This window comes from Procambarus clarkii, chromosome 9, assembly GCF_040958095.1.
Source record: "Procambarus clarkii isolate CNS0578487 chromosome 9, FALCON_Pclarkii_2.0, whole genome shotgun sequence".
NCBI lineage: Eukaryota > Metazoa > Arthropoda > Malacostraca > Decapoda > Cambaridae > Procambarus > Procambarus clarkii.
In genome coordinates this window covers 35,795,039-35,817,949 of record NC_091158.1, presented here as the reverse complement: position 1 = coordinate 35,817,949, position 22,911 = coordinate 35,795,039, and the positions used below count along the sequence as shown (strand labels likewise).

General features: G+C 45.2%; 2 protein-coding genes across 2 annotated transcripts in view; one reads left to right on the top strand and one right to left on the bottom strand.

Moving 5' to 3' along the window:
* Positions 1-9,530: 9,530 nt before the first annotated feature.
* LOC138362871 (uncharacterized) lies at positions 9,531-10,067 on the bottom strand. Its single transcript, XM_069321447.1, has one exon. It carries the CDS (start codon positions 10,065-10,067, stop codon positions 9,531-9,533), a length of 537 nt encoding a protein of 178 aa, XP_069177548.1.
* Positions 10,068-11,175: 1,108 nt separating this feature from the next.
* Positions 11,176-22,911, top strand: part of LOC138362870 (uncharacterized) — a 35,141-nt gene continuing 23,405 nt past the window's right edge. Inside the window, exon 1 of the mRNA XM_069321446.1 lies at positions 11,176-11,649. Within this exon, the coding sequence (XP_069177547.1) occupies positions 11,176-11,649 (474 nt within the window). The remainder of the gene's footprint in view (positions 11,650-22,911) is intronic.

Below are 22,911 nucleotides of genomic sequence, written 5' to 3'. Positions count from 1 at the left end.
AGAAATCAATGACGCCCGAAAAACAGCAATCATCGATAGGGAGCTGAGCAAGCTGCAGATGGATATTGTTGCTCTCCAAGAGACCAGGCTCCCAGGATCAGGATCTGTGAGAGAGAGGACCTTCTCTTTCTTCTGGCAAGGAAAACCTCCAGATGAGACCAGAGAACATGGTGTGGGATTTGCCGTCAGGAATGCACTGTTGGGACACATTATGCCACCGATGGGGGAAACCGAACGAATTCTGTCTCTGCAACTGTACTCCCAAACAGGACCAGTCAATGTAATTAGTGCATATGCACCAACCCTGACTTCTCCAGCAGAGGCAAAGGAAAAATTCTACGATGACCTCAACAGAGTCATAGCGAGAATCCCTGTAAAGGAGCCACTGTTCATCCTCGGCGACTTCAACGCCAGAGTGGGTGCCGAGCACAACATTTGGCCCACTTGCCTGGGTCAATTCGGCATAGGAAGGATGAATGAGAACGGGCAACGTCTGCTAGAACTCTGCTGCCTTCATGGTCTTTGTGTCACCAACACGTTCTTCGGCACAAAGCCTCAACACCGAGTATCTTGGAGACACCCCAGATCCAAGCACTGGCACCAGCTTGACCTGATTCTTACCAGGCGTGCAAGTCTACCCAGCGTCAAGATTACGCGTAGCTACCAGAGTGCTGTCTGTGACACCGACCACTCCCTGGTATGTAGCAGGGTCAAGATGCAACCAAAGAAGATTCATCACTCGAAAAAGGCGGGCAGACCTCGCATCGACACCACCAAGACCCGCAACCAGGACAAGGTGGAAGATTTTGCACACGTGCTCGAGGAAGCTCTTCCTGGCCCAGCTGGGGTCACTGCCTGTAAAAGATGGGAGCACTTCAGAGACGCTGTGTTCAACGCTGCCATTTCCACCTTTGGCAAGAAGACCAGCAGGTCGGCAGACTGGTTCGAGGCTCACTCGGAAGAGATGACACCTGTAATCGAAGAGAAGAGAAACGCCTTGGCAGCCTACAAAGCCTGCCCAAGTCGGCGCAACTTACAGATCCTTCGGGCCGTCCGCTGCAAAGTGCAGCAGAGCGCCAGGCGATGTGCCAACAACTATTGGCTCCAGCTCTGCTCCCAGATACAGACTGCAGCGGATACAGGCAATGTAAGGGGAATGTATGACGGCATCAAGCAGGCCCTTGGCCCAATCCAGAGGAAGACCGCTCCTCTGAAATCTGCCACTGGCGAGGTGATTCAGGACCAGACACTGCAGCTGAAGCGCTGGGTCGAGCACTACTCTGAGCTATACGTCAGGGAAAATGTGGTCACCGAAGATGCCCTGAGCGCCATTGAGTGTCTGCCTGTGTTAATGGAGCTCGACAGTGAACCGACCCTGGAAGAACTCAGCGATGCCCTAGACTCCCTTGCTTCTGGTAAAGCTCCTGGCAAAGATGGCATTCCTGCTGAGACCTTGAAGTGCTGCAGAGGTAGCCTGCTCATGGAGCTGCACGAAATTCTCTGCCTCTGTTGGGAAGAAGGAGAGGTGCCACAGGACATGAGGGATGCCAACATCGTCACACTGTATAAGAATAAAGGTGACAGGGGCGACTGCAACAACTACCGTGGAATCTCCCTCCTCAGTATTGTCGGAAAGCTGTTTGCTCGAGTCGCATTGAAGAGGCTCCAAGTACTTGCAGAGAGAGTTTATCCAGAATCACAATGTGGATTCAGAGCTGGCAGGTCCACCATCGACATGGTCTTTTCCCTCAGACAACTGCAGGAGAAATGCAGGGAACAGAAGCAGCCACTCTTTGTAGCCTTCATAGACCTGACGAAGGCCTTCGACCTCGTCAGCAGGGATGGCCTGTTCAAGATCCTCCCCAAGATCGGATGCCCACCCAGGCTCCTCAGCATCATCAGATCTTTCCATGAGAACATGAGGGGCACCGTGGTCTTTGATGGCCTAACATCAGGCGCCTTTGACATCCGAAGTGGAGTAAAGCAGGGCTGCGTACTGGCTCCAACCCTATTCGGGATTTTCTTCGCAGTTATGCTGCGGCACGCCTCCGGATCTGTCACGGAAGGCATTTACCTCCGGACCAGGTCGGATGGGAAGCTCTTTAACCTCGCCAGGCTGAGAGCCAAGACAAAGGTTCGGCTGAGGTGTCTGCGCGACTTCCTCTTTGCCGACGACGCAGCAGTCACTGCCCACTCAGCTGAAGACCTCCAACGGCTCATAACCCGCTTCAGCGAGGCCTCTCAGGCTTTCGGACTCACCATCAGTCTGAAGAAAACACAAGTCATGGGACAAGGAGTGGACTCCCCACCTGACATCGGCATCTCTGATTCCAAACTGGAAGTTGTTCACGACTTCGTGTACCTGGGCTCCACAATCTCTGACTCCCTCTCTCTTGATACGGAGCTAAACAAACGCATCGGTAAGGCATCTACTACCATGTCCAAACTGACAAAGAGAGTGTGGGCCAACAATAGGCTGACTGAGTATACTAAGATTCAGGTTTACAGATCCTGTGTCCTGAGCACTCTCCTTTATGGCAGTGAGTCTTGGACACTCCGTGCCCGTCAGGAAAGACGGCTGAATGCCTACCACATGCGCTGCCTTAGACACATCTTGGACATCACCTGGCAGGACAAGGTGACAAACAACAACGTCTTGGGGAGAGCAAGAATCACCAGCATGTACACAATGCTGAAACAGAGACGAATGCGCTGGCTCGGGCACGTTGTGCGAATGGGCGACGGCAGGATCCCCAAGGATCTCCTGTATGGAGAGCTGAGGCAGGGAAAGCGTCCAGTAGGCAAGCCCCAGCTACGGTACAAAGACGTATGCAAAAGGGACCTGAAAGCCATGGACGTCGATCTTGCTATATGGGAGACACTGGCTGCAGACCGTTCAGCCTGGAGGCAGTCTGTTCAACGAGGTCTCTCCAAGTTCGAGGAGTCACTTGCCAAGGAATCGGAGGCAAAGAGACAGAGAAGGAAAGCCGGTAACCAGGAAGACAGACCAGAATCGGACTTCGTTTGTGCTCGGTGTGGGATGGACTGCCACTCTCGGATTGGCCTCATCAGTCATACCAGACGCTGCACCAGGATTGACAACTAGGGCGCAACTCCATAGTCTCCCGAGACTGAAGGATGCCTACTAAATATCCCTACAGACAAAAATCAGAGGATACAACTGACGATTTACTATAAAACCAGAAAAACGGCCAGCCTTCTCATGAGAAACTCTCCAGACACAAAACAGAACGCTTTAAAAGAGACTAACGTCGTCTATGCCTTCAAATGCCCACTTGGGGACTGTAAGCTCCAAAAAACCCAGTATATAGGCAAGACAACAACATCTCTTTCTAGGCGTTTAACGATGCATAAGCAACAGGGCTCCATTAAGGAACATATAATCTCTTCCCACAACCAAACCATCGCCAGAGAAATCCTAGTAAACAACACAGAAATCATCGATAGATACAGCGATAGCAGGCGGCTTGACGTTTGCGAGGCACTACACATCAAGAAGTCAACACCAGCAATCAACAGCCAATTATTGCACAACTATATTCTACCCACCTCAAGACTCCGCTCCAATATAGAAGCATCAAGAAATATGGACCAATAGGCTTTCTACAAACACTTCTATTCAATACCCATTGTTTGTGTTCTGTCTTGTGTTGATACTTTTAATACCCTATTAATATCCCCTCTTGTTCTGTCATGTGTTAATGCCACATCACCCCTCCCACCTCACTCAAATGTAGATATAAAATCGGAGATACGTAAGTTCTAATCAGTTGTGTATTTGTGAACTAAAGTCTTTGAAAATGTAATAAGTTTTACGAAACGCGCCCGTGTCGCGTCAGACTAGAAATAAAAATGAATTTTGGAGAATTGATTTTTGATTTACCTCCAACAGTGAAGCGTAATGTACGAAAGATTGAGGAAATTCGTGTTAGAATTATTAATCTTACTTTTTCGGTCATATTTAATAATATATGTCTACAGGAAAGACTGCTACCAAAATATACTAATATATATATATATATATATATATATATATATATATATATATATATATATATATATATATATATATATATATATATATATATATATATATATATATATATATATATTTTTTTTTTAAATTATTGTAAGTAGAGCAACAAATATTTTACATTGAACAACAAATGAGATTGGAAAAGCAGTATTGCCACCTCTGCTATACAGAAAAAAATAGACCCCAGACACACCCTGTGGGTAGTAATGGACCCCCATACCAACACTATGAAGGGTAGTGGACCCCATAATAACACTATGGGTGGTAGTGGACACTATACAAACACTATGGGCGGTAGTTGACTTCATAGCGACCCTGTGGGACGCAGTGGACCCCCTACCGACCCTGTGGGCGGTAGTGGACCCCCCTACTAACCCTGTGGGCGGTAGTGGACCCCTACCGACCCTGTGGACGGTAGTGGACGCCCTACCGACCCTGTGGGCGGTAGTAGACCTCATACCGACCCTGTGGGTGGCAGTGGACTCCATACCGACCCTGTGGGTGGCAGTGGACTCCATACCGACCCTGTGGGTGGCAGTGGACCCCATACCGACCCTGTGGGCGGTAGTGAACCCCTACCGACCCTGTGGGCGGCAGTTGGCCCCCTACCAACCCTTTGGGCGGTAGTGGACCCTTTACCGACCCTGTGGGCGGCAGTGGACCCTATATACTAATCCTGTGGGCGATACTGAACCCTATACTCACCCTGTGGGCGGCAATGGACGCCTTACACATCCAGTGGGTGTTATTGGACCCCTTACTTATTCTGTGGGTGATTGAAGCCCCATACCCATCCTATCGGTGGTAGTGGACGCCATACACATCCTGTGGATGGATGTGACCCCCATACCCATCCTGCGGGTGGTATTGGACCCCTTACCCACCTAACAGGTGGTAGTGGACCCTATACCCATCCTATAATTGGTATAGTAGAGACCATACCATCCTGTTTGCAGTAGTTTACACCATACACATTCCAACATAACATCGTTTTCTGTTAGTGTTCCTACAAAACATTCTTTAAAGATTTTTAAAGCGCAAACTATGGTGTATATAAAATTGATTGGTGAAGCACTGTTATTCTATGTAATAATTTATAGTGCTTATTATAATTTACTAAGAACAACTAATATTTCTCAAAACAAAACTACGAGCCTTCAATAGGATGTAGCTGATCTGTAATATTCTAAGAGCATGGACAATAGAAGGTAAATTTCACAACCCATGTGGGACCTGAAAACTACAATTTTTATTATAATTGAACCAATCGCGACTATTATGCTATCTACGTTGATGGACGGGTGCTGTGAGACGTAAATTGGTTCGTGAGGAAGAGTTTGGGCCTTGGTAAAAAAGGTAACTGGAAATATATCACATATGTACTAAATCACATTCAACATATTGACTTTAAGCATTAAGTCAGATATGTGCTGTCTTGTGTGAGAATGGGTTGGGATGTTAGACTGAATAATATTGTAGACGTTAAGAACATAAGAACATACGAACAAAGGCAACTGCAGAAGGCCTGTTGGCCCATACGAGGCAGCTCCTATTTATAACCACCCAAACCCACTCATATACATGTCCAACCCATGCTTGAAACAATCGAGGGACCCCACCTCCACAATGTTATGTGGCAATTGGTTCCACAAATCAACACCCCTGTTACTGAACCAGTATTTACCCAAGTCTTTCCTAAATCTAAACTTATCCAATTTATACCCATTGTTTCGTGTTCTGTCTTGTGTTGATACTTTTAATACCTTATTAATATCCCCTTTGTTATGTCCATTCACCCACTTGTAAACCTCTATCATGTCACCCCTAATTCTTTGCCTTTCCAGTGAATGCAACTTAAGCTTTGTTAATCTTTCTTCATATGAAAGATTTATAATTTGGGGAATTAACTTAGTCATCCTATGCTGGACACGTTCAAGTGAATTTATATCCATTCTATAATATGGCGACCAAAACTGAACTGCATAATCTAAATGGGGCCTAACTAGAGCAAGATATAGCTTGAGAACCACACCAGGTGTCTTGTTACTAACGCTGCGATTAATAAATCCAAGTGTCCGATTTGCCTTATTACGGACATTTAAGCAATGATTCTTTTGTTTTAAATTCTTACTAATCATAACTCCCAGATCCCTTTCGCAATTCGACTTCGCAATCTCAACACCATCTAGCTCGTATCTTGTAACCCTATCATCATTACCTAACCTCAGAACTTTACATTTATCAGCATTAAACTGCATCTGCCAATCCTTCGACCATTTCAAAACCCTATCTAGATCAACTTAAAGTGATAGTGAGTCCTCCTCTGAATTTATTTCCTTACCGATTTTCGTATCATCGGCAAATTTGGAAATGTTGCTACTCAAACCTGAATCTAAATCATTTATATATATTATAAACAACAGAGGTCCCAGGACAGAGCCCTGAGGCACCCCACTTACAACATTTTCCCACTCTGACTTGACTCCATTTATACTAACTCTCTGTTTCCTTTGGTATTGCCATGCCCTAATCCAGCTTAATATAGCACCGCCAATACCATGAGACTCTATCTTTTTAATCAGTCTTTCATGTGGCACTGTATCAAAAGCTTTGCTAAAGTCAAGGTACACAACATCGCAATCCTTACCACTATCAACTGCCTCAACAATGCTAGAATAAAATGATAACAAATTTGTTAAACATGAACGGCCATTTATAAAACCATGTTGCGACTCAATTATTAATTTATGTTTTTCAAGATGAAGACAAATTTTATTTGCTATTATAGATTCGAGTAACTTTCCCACAATAGACGTTAGGCTAATTGGTCGATAGTTAGACGCTAGTGATGTATCTCCTTTCTTAAAAACTGGTATCACATTAGCAACTTTCCAAAACTCTGGCACTCTGCCTGACTCTATTGATTTATTAAATATGGTTGACAGTGGGTCACAAAGCTCCTCTTTGCATTCTTTAAGCACCCTGGCAAACACTTCATCCGGCCCTGGGGATTTATTTGGTTTGAGTTTTACAACATCCTCCCTTTAAGGATGTTTAAGAACATCCTCCCTGGTAACTGCTAAACTCGTCAACCTGTCCTCGTCCCCACCCACATAGACTTGTTCGGCTGAAGGCATATTGTTAAGTTCCTCTTTAGTAAATACAGATACAAAATATTTATTAAAAATACTACTCATCTCTTCATCACTATCTGTTATTTGACCTGTCTCAGTTTTTAATGGACCTATCCTTTCCCTAGTCTTAGTACGATATAACTGAAAAAACCCTTTAGGATTTGTCTTTGCTTGCCCTGCTATGCGAACTTCATAGTTTCTTTTTACTTTCCTTATCTCTTTTTTAACATTTCTAACCAGTTGTACGAATTCCTGTTCTAAAGTGACCTCCCCATTTTTAATCCTTTTGTACCAAGCTCTCTTTTTACCTATAAGGTTCTTCAAATTCTTTGTTATCCACTTTGGGTCATTAGTATTCGATCTATTCAATTTGTATGGTATACTACGTTCCTGTGCTTTGTTTAGAATATTCTTAAATAAGTTATATATTGAATCCACATCGAAATCCCCATTTACGTCACTTATCGCTGGGTTCATGTCTCGCTCCAAGACCGGCCCTCACCCCATACCCAAGACTTTCCAATCAATTTGACCCAAAAAATTTCTTAGGCTATTAAAATCAGCTTTTCGAAAATCTGGCACTTTAACAGAATTTTCTCCTACAGGTCTATTCCATTCTATGCTAAATCTGATTTCTTTGTGATCACTGTTCCCTAGCTTACTCCCAATTTCGATGTCATTAATTTGTGTTTCCCTGTTAGTTAACACTAAATCTAAAATATTAGTTTCCCGTGTTGGTTCCTTAATGTGTTGCGTAAGAAAGCAATCGTCAATTAATTCTAGAAAATCTTCTGCTTCACTATTCCCTGTTTTGTTCAACCAGTTTATTCCACTAAAATTAAAGTCACCCATGACGTAAATACTGTTAGATCTAGATGCCCTAGATATTTCATCCCATAGACGCTTTGCTTCCATTCTGTCTAAATTTGGTGGCCTATATATAACTCCTATTATAATATTTGCTTTTTCGTATAATTCTATCCAAATAGTTTCTGTGTGTGGCTCAGTTTTGATTCCCTCTTTGAGACTACATTTCAAATTGTCCCTAACATATATGGCTACTCCTCCTCCTCGTCTAATATATCTATCTGTGTGAAATAGTTTAAATCCATTTATTTGATATTCAGCTAATAGTTCTCTATTTTCTACATTCATCCACGTTTCGGTAAGTGCAATAATATCTATTTTTTCTGTGCAGACAAGAGCATTTAATTCGTTAATTTTATTTCTTAGACTTCTACTGTTAGTGTAATATACCCTAAGTGAATTGTTATTTTGAGGCCCTTCTCTTTCCCTGATCATTTTGCCAATTCCTTTCTCCCACAAACACATACTTTTATTATCTCCTTCCTCCAAATCAATTCCCATACTTCTATCTACTAACAGTTTAAACCCAAACAAACACCTCTAACCACTTCTTCCAATGAGTTCGCAACAGCAACAACCCCAGCTCTCAATAGATGCACCCCATCACGAGCATACACTTCATTTCTTCCATAGAAGTGTTCCCAGTTGTCTGTGAAAGATATTGCATTTGATTTGTAATATCTTTCCAGCCGGCAATTGACACCAAGTGCCCTTGACATCCATTCATTTCCCACTCCCTTTCTTGGAAGAATGCCACATATGATCGGGATTCCTCCCTTGCTCCTTACTAATTCAATGGCTGTCCTGAATCTCTGTATTAGTTCCTCACTCCTAACTCGTCCAACATCATTACCCCCTGCACTAATACAAATAATGGGTTTGTTTCCATTTCCCGTCATAATATTCATTCATGTTTCCAACAATATCACCAATTCCAGCTCCCGGATAGCAAACCCTTAATCTGTTCCCCCTATCTCTGGCACAAAACGTTCTGTCTAAATACCTCACCTGGGAATCTCCCACAACCAAAATTCGCTTCGATTCTCCCTTTTCCTTTCGAGCCGTTTGAGGGACCTGCGCTTCAATGCTCCTCGTTTCTTTGTCTTTGCCACCACGTTGAACAACAGGTTCAACACAGCGCTCGTCTTCTAATACGTCAAATGCGTTAAAAGTCCTTAGTTGTAGGCTATTAGTTGTCGGTTTTGCCAAGGTCTTCTTAAGACCCCTGTCTTTCACAACTTGCCAAGACGAGGACTTCTTAATACTGGTCCCATCAGTCCTTCTTAATGAGGTCCCGTCAACACTGGCCTCCTCCTTCGTTTCCTCCCGAAGTCTCAGCCGTCGTACCTCCTCCCACAGGGAATCCATCTCTGCTCTCAGAGCTCCAACCAGACTCACCAAATCCTTCACTAATCCTTCCATTATTGCAATAATAATGTTATTAGAATCGGAGCTCCAGCTAACACAACCTCTCACTGTGACTGCACCTGACTGACCCATTCGTAGACGTCTTTGTTCTTGGCCGTAAGAAGAGGTCGTTCATTCAGCCAATCGTGATTCATATAATTGGTTTGAATATTGGGAAATACTTTTTCAACAAATTCTTCTTTTGACTTCACTAAATTGAAGAAGTGATGAGGCAATGAAATTCGTCCTGAGGTCAGATCAACCGGCACGTTTCCGTTCCCAAATTCCAGAAATTGATGTGAGAATATCTTAGCTGATGCCTCGTTTTGCAGCTCGACACGCATATTTGTAGTTAATTTTAACGTCTTTACGTGGCGCCACAAAGAAGAGTATTTTAGGCTAGCATTTATTTCGTTTGCTGGTATCGATGTAGGAACTTCAGGTAAGGTTTGCCTGAAATCTCCTGCAAGCAATTTCCCAAATGGTCTGATGTTTCCACGCAAATCTTGCACTGATCGATCAAGAGCCTCGAGCGGTTTTTTGTGGGTAATTGGGCATTCATCCCAAACAATAAGTTTACATTTCTGCAATACTTTTCCCATGCCGGATGCTTTCGAAATGTTGCACGTGGGAGTTTCAATGATTTGCATGTTCAATGGCAATTTCTAAGCTAAAGTGGCAGTTACATTTCCACCTGGTAACAATGTCGCAGCTATTCCGGACGACTCAAGAGCTAAGGTTATGCCATTTTGGGATCTAAATGCTGCCAGAATCAATCTAATTAGGAAGGATTTACAGTTTCTCCTGGCGCATCTAAGAAGATTTCTCCAAACCCGTTATTGGCAATTTGAATTATATGATTGTAAATGCCTTTTCGTTCGAGCATTAGATCACTAGTGTTTTAATTTTGTTCACGACGCAATTCTACATCCAACGAAGCAGCAGCAGATCGATTCGGTCATGGCATTGCCAATTGATTTAGAAATTTGTTCGCGATTTCTAAGCACAAATCTTCAATCATTATCAAAACGCTTCGTTGTAGATTTCTGCTGTGAAATCCATGGTCATATTTGAATTTTTCTTCGTATTCTAGGGATAATATCTTCAGCCATGTGCAATTTATATTTCTACCATAACTCTGAATTTATTGGAGAACGACCGACACTGGGATGTATGCATTAATGACGCGCCCAACACGTCACATTCAAATCAAATTCGTGCATTGTTTGCAATCATATTGACCTCCGGCTCTCCTTCATCTCCAACAGAGTTATGGTAGAAGTATAAATCGCACATGGCTGAAGATATTACCTGAGCTGACCCTCGCCCCACCGTCCTCCACACCCAGCCGCGGCCTTCACACCAAGTTGCGGACTCTACACCCAGTTGATGCCTCCACACCTAGTTGCTGGCTCCACACCCAGCTGCTGGTTCCACACCCAGTTGCTTGCTCCACACCCATTTTCTGGCTCTACACCCAGTTGCTGGCTCCACACCCAGTTGATGCCTCCACACCCAGATGCTGGCTCCACACCCAGTTGCTGGCTCCACACCCAGCTGCTGGCTCCACACCCAGCTGATGCCTCCACACCCAGTTGATGCCTCCACACCCAGTTGATGCCTCCACACCCAGTTGCTGGGTCCACACCCAGTTGCTGGCTCCACACCCAGTTGATGCCTCCACACCCAGTTGCTGGTAGTGTCTTGGCCATGACCAAATGTGTTTGCCCCCCTCTACAGAACAATTCACAGTTTAACTCTCCCAACCGAGTTGAAATGGAAGGGGTCCCAGCGGTCGGGCAGGACTTCACAAGCCTTGAGGTGCCAACAGCTACTCCTAATAGAGGTTTTTGCCGAGTATGCAACAAAAACACCGCCATAAACTCCAACGGTGGTGTCATCCGCTTTCACACCGTCAACGAGGTAAGATGCAGTGGTTCCCACCAGCTTCCAAAGGGAAGCAATGGCCAGCTGCCATTGACAGTTAGAGAAGAGATTCCCATTAACCTAATCTCTTCTGAAAACCTCACCCAAGCGATCATAGCGACGTCTGCTAGAACATTACCACACATCCCAAAAGCAGCCTGCCCAAATGCAGCAGCCAAACTCTGTAATCTTCTGAAAAGGGTCAATGATGCTCCGGAAAATATTCAAGCGTGGCATAATGTCCTTTTGTTTGGCAATGTATGCCTCACCGTCCCTCCAAGGAGGGACAAATCACTTGCATCCTCGGTCCTGAGGGCGATAATTGAATACCCAAGGAGAGATAACCTAGTTCACCTGCCTCTTCGAGCAAAACACACTCACCGCAGAAATGGCAACAACAACATAACGGAAACGTACAAAATAAGAGCACAAATCACCAAGAAAATTGAAGAGGGAAATACCGCAAGTGCTATTAGAGTCCTCACCAGTGACGAGAAAATTGCTCCTCGAAACTCAGCCACGGCATGGGCCCTGCAAAGCAAGCACCCACCCAGAGCCCCTCAAGGCGACAACATCGTTCCGCCACCAGCCAACATCACTTCGGACCCATTAACTGTTGGTGAATCTGAGGTCTACAAAGCAGCCCTTACTTTTTCCCCTGTGTCAGCAGGCGACTTTACAGGGTTAAAACCTCAACACATCAAGCAAATGTTAAATCCTGCGGTTGGTGATGCTACACAAGATCTTCTTATGGAACTCACAAGGTTCGTCAACATGTGCCTGGCTGGTGAGATACCTGAGGTCATCAGGCCTCTCTTTTTTGGTGCCTCCCTTTGTGCTCTCAAAAAGAAGGACGAAGGAATCAGGCCAATCGCTGTTGACAACACTCTCCGACGCCTGATTGCCAAGGCCGCTACGACGGTTGTCAGCCAGCAAGCGGCTGAATTGCTGAAACCAATCCAGCTAGGATTTGGAATCCCCCAAGGCTGTGAAGCGGCTGCCCATGCAGCACGAGCATACATCACCAACATTTCTGATGAAAAGGCCCTGCTCAAACTAGACTTTAAGAATGCCTTCAACATGGTCAGAAGAGATGCAGTACTTTGTGTTGTACATCGTCATTTCCGGCCCCTCTACCCGTTCATACTATCGTGCTACAGTGGTGAGTCAAAACTGCTCTTTGGTGAATATGAAATCAGATCATGTGAAGGTGTTCAGGAAGGTGATCCTCTTGCTCCCCTTCTTTTCTGCTTAGTCTTAAAAGAAATCACCGAAAGCTTGTCCAGCGAGTTCAACACCTGGTTTTTGGATGATAGCACTATAGCTGGCACCGTGGACCACCTCTTGGCAGATATCAGGAAAATAAGGGAGCAAGAAGTAAGTCTGGGTGTCTTCCTGAACCCTTCCAAGTGTGAAGTAGTCTCCTCCAACCCAGACATCGTAGCTAGAATAAGGTCTGCCTTGCCTGGAGCCCATGTCATTAGGGCCGAGAACAACACCGTCCTTGGAGCCCCCCTCGGGTCTAACGCCATTGAGGAGATCCTTGACAAGAAAATCGCAGACCTTAGGAGGATGGAGGACAGAATACGTGACATCGATGCCCACGATGCTTTATAACTCTTCACCAAATGCCTATCCCTTCCGAGGCTAACCTACTTTCTGAGGTGCGCCCCATCTTACGACAAACGAAAGCTTGAAGAGTATGACCTCTTACTGAAGACCATGCTGGAAAAAGTTGTTAACCTCTCCCTCAACGAATGCCAGTGGAAACAAGCCACTCTTCCTGTCAGGCTCGGTGGCTTCGGTGTCCGCACCGCTACCCAAATTGCTGTCCCAGCCTTCCTGTCTTCCTCCTCAGCATCAGATGACCTGGTTAAGGAAATTCTACGTGACCACCTGAGTGATGTAGCGGGGCTACAGGACCCCCACTACACAGAATGCGACACGAAATTGGGTACAATGGCAGACCCAGCACTCAGACCAGCCATGCCGAAAACCAAGAAACAATCCAGTTGGGACAGCCCCATTGCACAGCTTTCCTGGAGGCAGCAACAACCCCTAGTGATCGTGTACGCCTCACAGCTGTGCAGGCTCCCCATGCAGGGGACTTTCTTTTGGCAGGCCCTATGTCTGCGACAGGCACACGTCTTGATCCGCAGGAGCTCCGTATTGCAGCCGTTCTCCGCCTTGGTGCCCCTATCCACACTGTTCATAGGTGTATTTGCGGCAAGGCAGATGCTGATGAATATGGATTGCATGGCCTGCACTGTGGAAAATCTGGTGGTTGGCACACTAGACACGACGAAGTCAATGACATCATTAAAAGAAGCCTTGCTTCTGCTCAGTGTCCAGCGGAGAGAGAGCCCCGCAACCTACTGAACCGTGACTCTGTTAGCTTTGCCGGCCGACCAGACAGAATCACACTGCGCCCATGGAAGGGTGGCAAACAGTTGGCATAGGACTATACTTGCGTATCCACCCTGGCAACTACATACATCAACCTCTCTGCCGGCCAAGCAGGAGCCGCAGCGACACACAGAGAAAAACAAGTCAGTCAAGTACAGTCAATTAGATAATAAGTACAACTTCGTTCCAATAGGGTTTGAGATCCTAGGCCCATGGGGAGAGAGTGCAAGAAGGTTTCTTAAGGATCTTGGTTCCAAGCTCATTGACACTACAAGAGACCCTAGAGCGGCAAGTTTTCTGTTTCAGCGGCTCAGTGTCGCGATCCAGAGGGGGAATGCTCGCTGCATCCTCGGTTCCTGCTCGGCGTTGGAGGAGTTCGAGGAAATCTACAGCCTCTAGGAAGCGAACTTTTTCTTGTGTCCTCTTAATGTACATTTTTTGTATAAAATCAGATATGTGACTGTAATACCTTGCATAATAAAGTGTACACCATAAAAAAGGGGGGGGTGGTAGGAGAAGCAAACACTCATACGTATTCAGAGTTAAATGGCAAGTTATTCTCTGAATGCTCTGTGTTCCCTTCTCTGAGGCTGTGGGTTCCTATAATTGCACCAGAGGTGATACCCCCCTATATATATATATATATATATATATATATATATATATATATATATATATATATATATATATATATATATATATACATATATATATATATATATATATATATATATATATATATATATATACATATATATATATATAACTGAAAACTCACACCCCAGAAGTGACTCGAACCCATACTCCCACAACTGGTATGTACAGGGACGCCTTAATCCGCTTGACCATCACGACCGGACAATAAGGAAGTGATAGCCGAGGCTATTTGAACCACTTCCCCGCCGGCACTCGGATGGTAATCTTGGGCATAGCATTTTATCAAATCACCTCATTCTTTGGGGCACACGTGAGGAACACAAATGCAAACAAGCCTGAATGGTCCCCAGGACTATATACAACTGAAAACTCACACCCCAGAAGTGACTCGAACCCATACTCCCACAACTGGTATGTACAGGGACGCCTTAATCCGCTTGACCATCACGACCGGACAATAAGGAAGTGATAGCCGAGGCTATTTGAACCACTTCCCCGCCGGCACTCGGATGGTAATCTTGGGCATAGCATTTTATCAAATCACCTCATTCTTTGGGGCACACGTGAGGAACACAAATGCAAACAAGCCTGAATGGTCCCCAGGACTATATACAACTGAAAACTCACACCCCAGAAGTGACTCGAACCCATACTCCCACAACTGGTATGTACAGGGACGCCTTAATCCGCTTGACCATCACGACCGGACAAAAAGGAAGTGATAGCCGAGGCTATTTGAACCACTTCCCCGCCGGCACTCGGATGGTAATCTTGGGCATAGCATTTTATCAAATCACCTCATTCTTTGGGGCACACGTGAGGAACACAAATGCAAACAAGCCTGAATGGTCCCCAGGACTATATACAACTGAAAACTCACACCCCAGAAGTGACTCGAACCCATACTCCCACAACTGGTATGTACAGGGACGCCTTAATCCGCTTGACCATCACGACCGGACAATAAGGAAGTGATAGCCGAGGCTATTTGAACCACTTCCCCGCCGGCACTCGGATGGTAATCTTGGGCATAGCATTTTATCAAATCACCTCATTCTTTGGGGCACACGTGAGGAACACAAATGCAAACAAGCCTGAATGGTCCCCAGGACTATATACAACTGAAAACTCACACCCCAGAAGTGACTCGAACCCATACTCCCACAACTGGTATGTACAGGGACGCCTTAATCCGCTTGACCATCACGACCGGACAATAAGGAAGTGATAGCCGAGGCTATTTGAACCACTTCCCCGCCGGCACTCGGATGGTAATCTTGGGCATAGCATTTTATCAAATCACCTCATTCTTTGGGGCACACGTGAGGAACACAAATGCAAACAAGCCTGAATGGTCCCCAGGACTATATACAACTGAAAACTCACACCCCAGAAGTGACTCGAACCCATACTCCCACAACTGGTATGTACAGGGACGCCTTAATCCGCTTGACCATCACGACCGGACAATAAGGAAGTGATAGCCGAGGCTATTTGAACCACTTCCCCGCCGGCACTCGGATGGTAATCTTGGGCATAGCATTTTATCAAATCACCTCATTCTTTGGGGCACACGTGAGGAACACAAATGCAAACAAGCCTGAATGGTCCCCAGGACTATATACAACTGAAAACTCACACCCCAGAAGTGACTCGAACCCATACTCCCACAACTGGTATGTACAGGGACGCCTTAATCCGCTTGACCATCACGACCGGACAATAAGGAAGTGATAGCCGAGGCTATTTGAACCACTTCCCCGCCGGCACTCGGATGGTAATCTTGGGCATAGCATTTTATCAAATCACCTCATTCTTTGGGGCACACGTGAGGAACACAAATGCAAACAAGCCTGAATGGTCCCCAGGACTATATACAACTGAAAACTCACACCCCAGAAGTGACTCGAACCCATACTCCCACAACTGGTATGTACAGGGACGCCTTAATCTCACGTGTGCCCCAAAGAATGAGGTGATTTGATAAAATGCTATGCCCAAGATTACCATCCGAGTGCCGGCGGGGAAGTGGTTCAAATAGCCTCGGCTATCACTTCCTTATTGTCCGGTCGTGATGGTCAAGCGGATTAAGGCGTCCCTGTACATACCAGTTGTGGGAGTATGGGTTCGAGTCACTTCTGGGGTGTGAGTTTTCAGTTGTATATAGTCCTGGGGACCATTCAGGCTTGTTTGCATTTGTGTTCCTCACGTGTGCCCCAAAGAATGAGGTGATTTGATAAAATGCTATGCCCAAGATTACCATCCGAGTGCCGGCGGGGAAGTGGTTCAAATAGCCTCGGCTATCACTTCCTTATTGTCCGGTCGTGATGGTCAAGCGGATTAAGGCGTCCCTGTACATACCAGTTGTGGGAGTATGGGTTCGAGTCACTTCTGGGGTGTGAGTTTTCAGTTGTATATAGTCCTGGGGACCATTCAGGCTTGTTTGCATTTGTGTTCCTCACGTGTGCCCCAAAGAATGAGGTGATTTGATAAAATGCTATGCCCAAGATTACCATCCGAGTGCCGGCGGGGAAGTGGTTCAAATAGCCTCGGCTATCACTTCCTTATTGTCCGGTCGTGATGGTCAAGCGGATTAAGGCGTCCCTGTACATACCAGTTGTGGGAGTATGGGTTCGAGTCACTTCTGGGGTGTGAGTTTTCAGTTGTATATAGTCCTGGGGACCATTCAGGCTTGTTTGCATTTGTGTTCCTCACGTGTGCCCCAAAGAATGAGGTGATTTGATAAAATGCTATGCCCAAGATTACCATCCGAGTGCCGGCGGGGAAGTGGTTCAAATAGCCTCGGCTATCACTTCCTTATTGTCCGGTCGTGATGGTCAAGCGGATTAAGGCGTCCCTGTACATACCAGTTGTGGGAGTATGGGTTCGAGTCACTTCTGGGGTGTGAGTTTTCAGTTGTATATAGTCCTGGGGACCATTCAGGCTTGTTTGCATATATATATATATATATATATATATATATATATATATATATATATATATATTGTGACGATAATCTCCTTCAAGAGATTGAGCCTGCTCTTCCCTCCACAATTACGTCGTTATATATATATAAAACTACTATGGAAGAAATGTCCAACAACGACAACAACACCAGCAAGGTTTGCCAGAGCGCAAAACGTATGCAGCCAGGGACACCTGCTCAGACTCAAACCGCCAAACTACCTGTCTTACTGCCGGCTCCTCGCCTGATTGGTCGCCGGTCTGGCTGCAACTGCACTCACCCCCATACTACTTGATGTCTGGGGCCGCCACGACCTCAGTCCTCAGAATATTCCGTGCTTTCACAGTTAACACTTCTCCCTGCTAGACGTAAGCTTTAGCGTACGTATACTGAGAGAGGTGATAGCTTAAAGCCAATATTCCAGCACCTTTCATTTACTTTTATATTGCACTTCTTGTTATTTTGTCTTAACGTAACTTTTCATTGTGTCATTTAATTATTCTTATTATTTTGATTGATTGATTTTATTATACGAAATTGTTTGTCCATTTTATTCATGTTTTATTTATCTAACGTAATTAAAATTTCATTGTTAAAGTTTACTTGTGTTTTGTGTGTCTTCTCCTTACCTTACCACAGACGAAGTTCCAGATTTTCTATTTTTTTTTAATACTATGTGGCGAGGCCATACCCCTAAGCTTTGAACAGCCGAACACCAACGCGTTACCGTCACATATTATATGGGGGCCTGTCCTAGGAGCTTCACTCAGGTACTGGTACCAAGTGGTAATTTTTGGTAAGCGTATTTAACTTTGTTAACGTAGCTTTACTATTTTTCATATTCAATTTCATTTTTTATAAGGTGCGGTGTATTGTGCATTACGAGAGTAACATATAGTGAAGGTGAGACAACTTTGGATTACGTGGTGACTGTAGGCCTCAGTCATACTCTTAATTGGTCATCTCTCCCTCCGTGTTATTACTCGTGTTTACCATCTTTGTCCCTTGGATATTTCTCATTTTTGACAGATCATCATATTGGTACCCTGGTACTGTGGTCTGCCCCGGGTCAAGAGTACCCAATCTTCTGCAGTCTGACTGTAGGAGGACAAAGAGGGCCATAGTTCCTCTAGCTCGAACTTTAGTTGCTGAATTGGGACCTCAGCAGCAGTTCTCGTCACCAGTTGACACCTCGCACCCCTACACGTCAGTCAGAGATGATGATACATACAACGGTAGGGAATTAGCTTACTTTTTCAGAGCACAAAAGTTCGTTAATTCTGTAAGTATCATATTAAATTCAGTAGGAAAAACTTGCTTTATGTCCTATAGAGACTTGGCAAGGTATGCCTACATCCTTGGACTACCAATTTTACTTTTGAGGCATTTAACTGTTTCATTTGTTTTCGAAACTCTGTTTCATTTGTTAGTAGGATTTTCTTGCCCTTATCCTCTTACATGAGTACCGGGTACAAGATTTCCTGCGCCCTTGATTTAATTTAATCATTTAACATCTTTTACTTAACTTTAATTGTTAAAGATCTCACAGGATAGGTACCAGTTGCCACGTTGTCCTGTTTCTGACATTCACTATTGAATATTCGTGTACCTTTATTTGCTAATTTCACCATGTTTCGTCTCCAAGCTTTCCGTGCAAATCCAGCAGGTGAAATAGGGACTTTAAGTCGCGCCAAGAAGACTGAATTACAAACTCTTGCACATGAGTATCAACTAGAAGTTCCCTACCAAGCCAACAAAAATGACCTACACAACCTGTTGCTGGATTACTATTTAGAGCAAGGTAAGAGTTTGCTAACACGAAACGGAGGTATTTCATGAAATGGCTGGAAGCAGCACATGTCTTTACTTTTACAGAACTCGTCAACCTGATGCTTGTTGAAGAATTCTTGAGACGTGTGCCGCCTCCTGTCCGCCTCTACTTAGCAGATAAAGAAGAAACCGACTACCTGAAGTGTGCTAAGTCGGCTGACACTTACAGCCTCATCCACCGGCTGACACCCGAACCATCCTCCAGTAAGAAGTCGTGGTACAGTTACGAGAAAGTGAGCCCCGATCAAGCTGGTTCACAACTGTACTGCAAGTATTGTAGACTCTATGGACATACCATAGACAAGTGTGGTAAGTCTCAATACAAGGGAACCACTGACCAACAAAAACCCAAACCAACTCCTCCTAAGTCCGGTAAGCCTGTGATGAATGTTGGTGTTAATGTTAATGATCTTTCTCTTTTCAGTAACCACCTGTATACTGGAACTGTCTCTGCCAACGGTTCAAATCCGGAGGGACGTTTCAAATTGAAGATCTTGAGGGACACAGCGGCTCTACAATCGATCATCTTGAAGTCGGCTGTGCCCAACATCACCTGCACCGGAGAAACTGTTTTCATCACTGACCTCACTGCTACCACTCCATACCCTCTCGCCAGAGTCCACCTGGATTGTCCCTACGTGAACGGGGAAGTCCAAGTCGCCGTCAGTGAAAAGCCTTTTCCCATGCCTGGAGTGCAACTTCTCCTAGGCAACGACTTGGCAGAAGACCTGCAACCGACCAACCTGATCGTCATGGACAAACCCCAGGTGTGTAACTCTGTGCCAAGTAACCCTATTCTAGAGTATGTTTCAGCAGAGGTTCAAGAGAGTGATGAAGTTTCTCCTCCGGTTCTCGTGACCACCCGTGCACAAGCCGCACGTCCACAGCCAGCTGACCCTACTGCTACCGCTGTCCCTCAAGACCCTCAGAAACTCCCCCCGCATCTGACCAAGTTGGAGTTCCGTAAGTTGCAGAGGGAAGATCTTACTTTAACACCATTGTTTTTCCAGGCTGAGACTCAACCCGACAGTATTCCTGGGTTCTTCCTAGAGAACGACTTGCTCTACCGCAAATATAGACCCAGTAAACTGAAGGAGGAGGACGATTGGGCCAACATCGAACAACTTGTGATTCCTACCAGCCTGCGGCCCACTATTCTACACCTGGCCCACGGAGCACTCTCCCACTACGGCTTCAACAAGACTTACCATGGAATTCGTCAAGACTACTACTGGCCATGTATGGTAAATAACGTCAAACAGTACGTAAAACAGTGTCATACATGTCAGATGGCAGGCAAACCGAACATCTCCATTCCCAGAGCGCCACTGATTCCCATACAGGTGCCTGCGGAACCTTTCCACAGACTCATAATAGACTGTGTTGGTCCTTTACCTCGGACCAGTTCAGGTAACGCCTACATCCTAACCATCCTGTGTCCTACCACCAGATTTCCCATAGCAGTTCCAGTGAAGAACATCACGGCTGCTACGGTTATAAAACATCTATTGAAGATCTTCACTCAATACAGATTTCCCAGGGAGATTCAGAGCGACTGTGGTACCAACTTCACCAGTGATCTCTTCAAAAGGACACTGGAGGAGTTCAACATCAAACAGGTATTGTCCAGCCCCTATCATCCTGCTTCACAGGGTTCTCTTGAACGTAGTCATCAGACAATCAAAGCACTCTTGAAAAAGTTTTGTAGTGAAACCTCGAAGGATTGGGATAAGCAGATTGACCTTATAATGTGTATTTACAGAAGTCTCCCCAATGAGTCCCTAGGAGTATCTCCTTATGAGATGCTCTACGGCCGTAAGTGCCGTAGTCCCCTTAAGGCTTTCAAAGACTCTTTCCGAGATGCCACCTTCAGTGAGCATCAGAATGTGCCCCAGTTTCTTCAAAACCTTCAACACATTCTAGAGAGAGTCCACCGTTTTGCCCATGATAATCTATTGAAAGCCCAGGAGAGAATGAAGACTCATTACGACCAGACCAGCAAAGTAAGAAAATTCAAGCCGGGAGACTTCGTCCTTGCATACTTCCCTATCCCAGGTTCACCTTTACAAAACAGGTTTTCAGGACCCTACCGCATCAAAGAGTGCAGGAATAACAACAACTACGTAATAGAGACTCCAGATAGGCGGCGGAAGACCCAGCTGTGCCACGTCAACCTCCTGAAGCAATATAATGGTACTCCTCCCACTGTCCTGATTAACTGTTCTACCTTCACAGAACCCTACATCCACAGTGAGACCTTCCCAGCTTCTCCTCCCGAAAGCACTGACAAGGAGTCAGCGCTTTCTAATTCCGAATTCCTTAATGATCTTCCCAAATACTTTCAGGATAATAATCGTGCTCCTTTGCCCTATTCTAATTCCACTCTCACCTCGTCAGATAAGCCCTTCATCCTCCATGTCGACGCCAGTGGTACCGACGTTGGTGGTGTCGTGATGCAGCAACGAGGCGAGGAGAATACACCTGTCAGCGACTACTGCTACAAGGAACTACGGAACAATTGGCAAGGAGCTACTCCTCATCATCCTGAAGCTCCAGCACTTCACTCCACACTTCAAAGTGCTGGGTCCACCATCAACACGGACCACACCACCCTACACCTCCTGCAGCACGCCCACTTCCCATCTCAACGTCTTCTACTATGGGCTTGCTAACTGCAGAAATTCAACCTGGAGACACGCTATACCAAGATTCCGACAACATCTTAGCCCATGATCTCTCCAGAGTTTATGAAGTAGAAGCGACTCCATCCATTACTCCACCCCATAACGACGTACTTCTTCCAGAACCGCAGGCTTCGGGGGAGAGTTGTGACGATAATCTCCTTCATGAGATTGAGCCTGCTCTTCCCTCCACAAATACGTCGTTTCATCTATATAAAACTTCTATGGAGGAAATGTCCAACAACGACAACAACACCAGCAAGGTTTGCCAGAGCGCAAAACGTATGCAGCCAGGGACACCTGCTCAGACTCAAACCGCCAAACTACCCGTCTTGCTGCCGGCTCCTCGCTGATTGGTCGCCGGTCTGGCTGCAACTGCACTCGCCCACCATACTACTTGATGTCTGGGGCCGCCACGACCTCAGTCCACAGAATATTCCGTGCTTTCACACAGTTAACACTTCTCCCTGCTAGACGTAAGCTTTGGCGTACGTGTACTAAGAGAGGTGATAGCTTAAAGCCAATATTCCAGCACCTTTCATTTACTTGTATATTGCACATCTTGTTATTTTGTCTTAACGTAACTTTTCATTGTGTCATTTAATTATTCTTATTATTTTGATTGATTGATTTTATTATACGAAATTGTTTGTCCATTTTATTCATGTTTTGTTTATTTAACATAATTAAAATTTCATTGTTAAAATTTACTTGTGTTTTGTGTGTCTTCTCCTTACCTTACCACAGACGAAGTTCCAGATTTTCTATTTTTTTTAATACTATGTGACGAGGCCATACCCCTAGCTTTGAACAGCCGAACACCAACGCGTTACCGTCACAATATATATAATATATATATATATATATATATATATATATATATATATATATATATATATATATATATATATATATATATATCGTACCTAGTAGCCAGAACGCACTTCTCAGCCTACTATGCAATGCCCGATTTGCCTAATA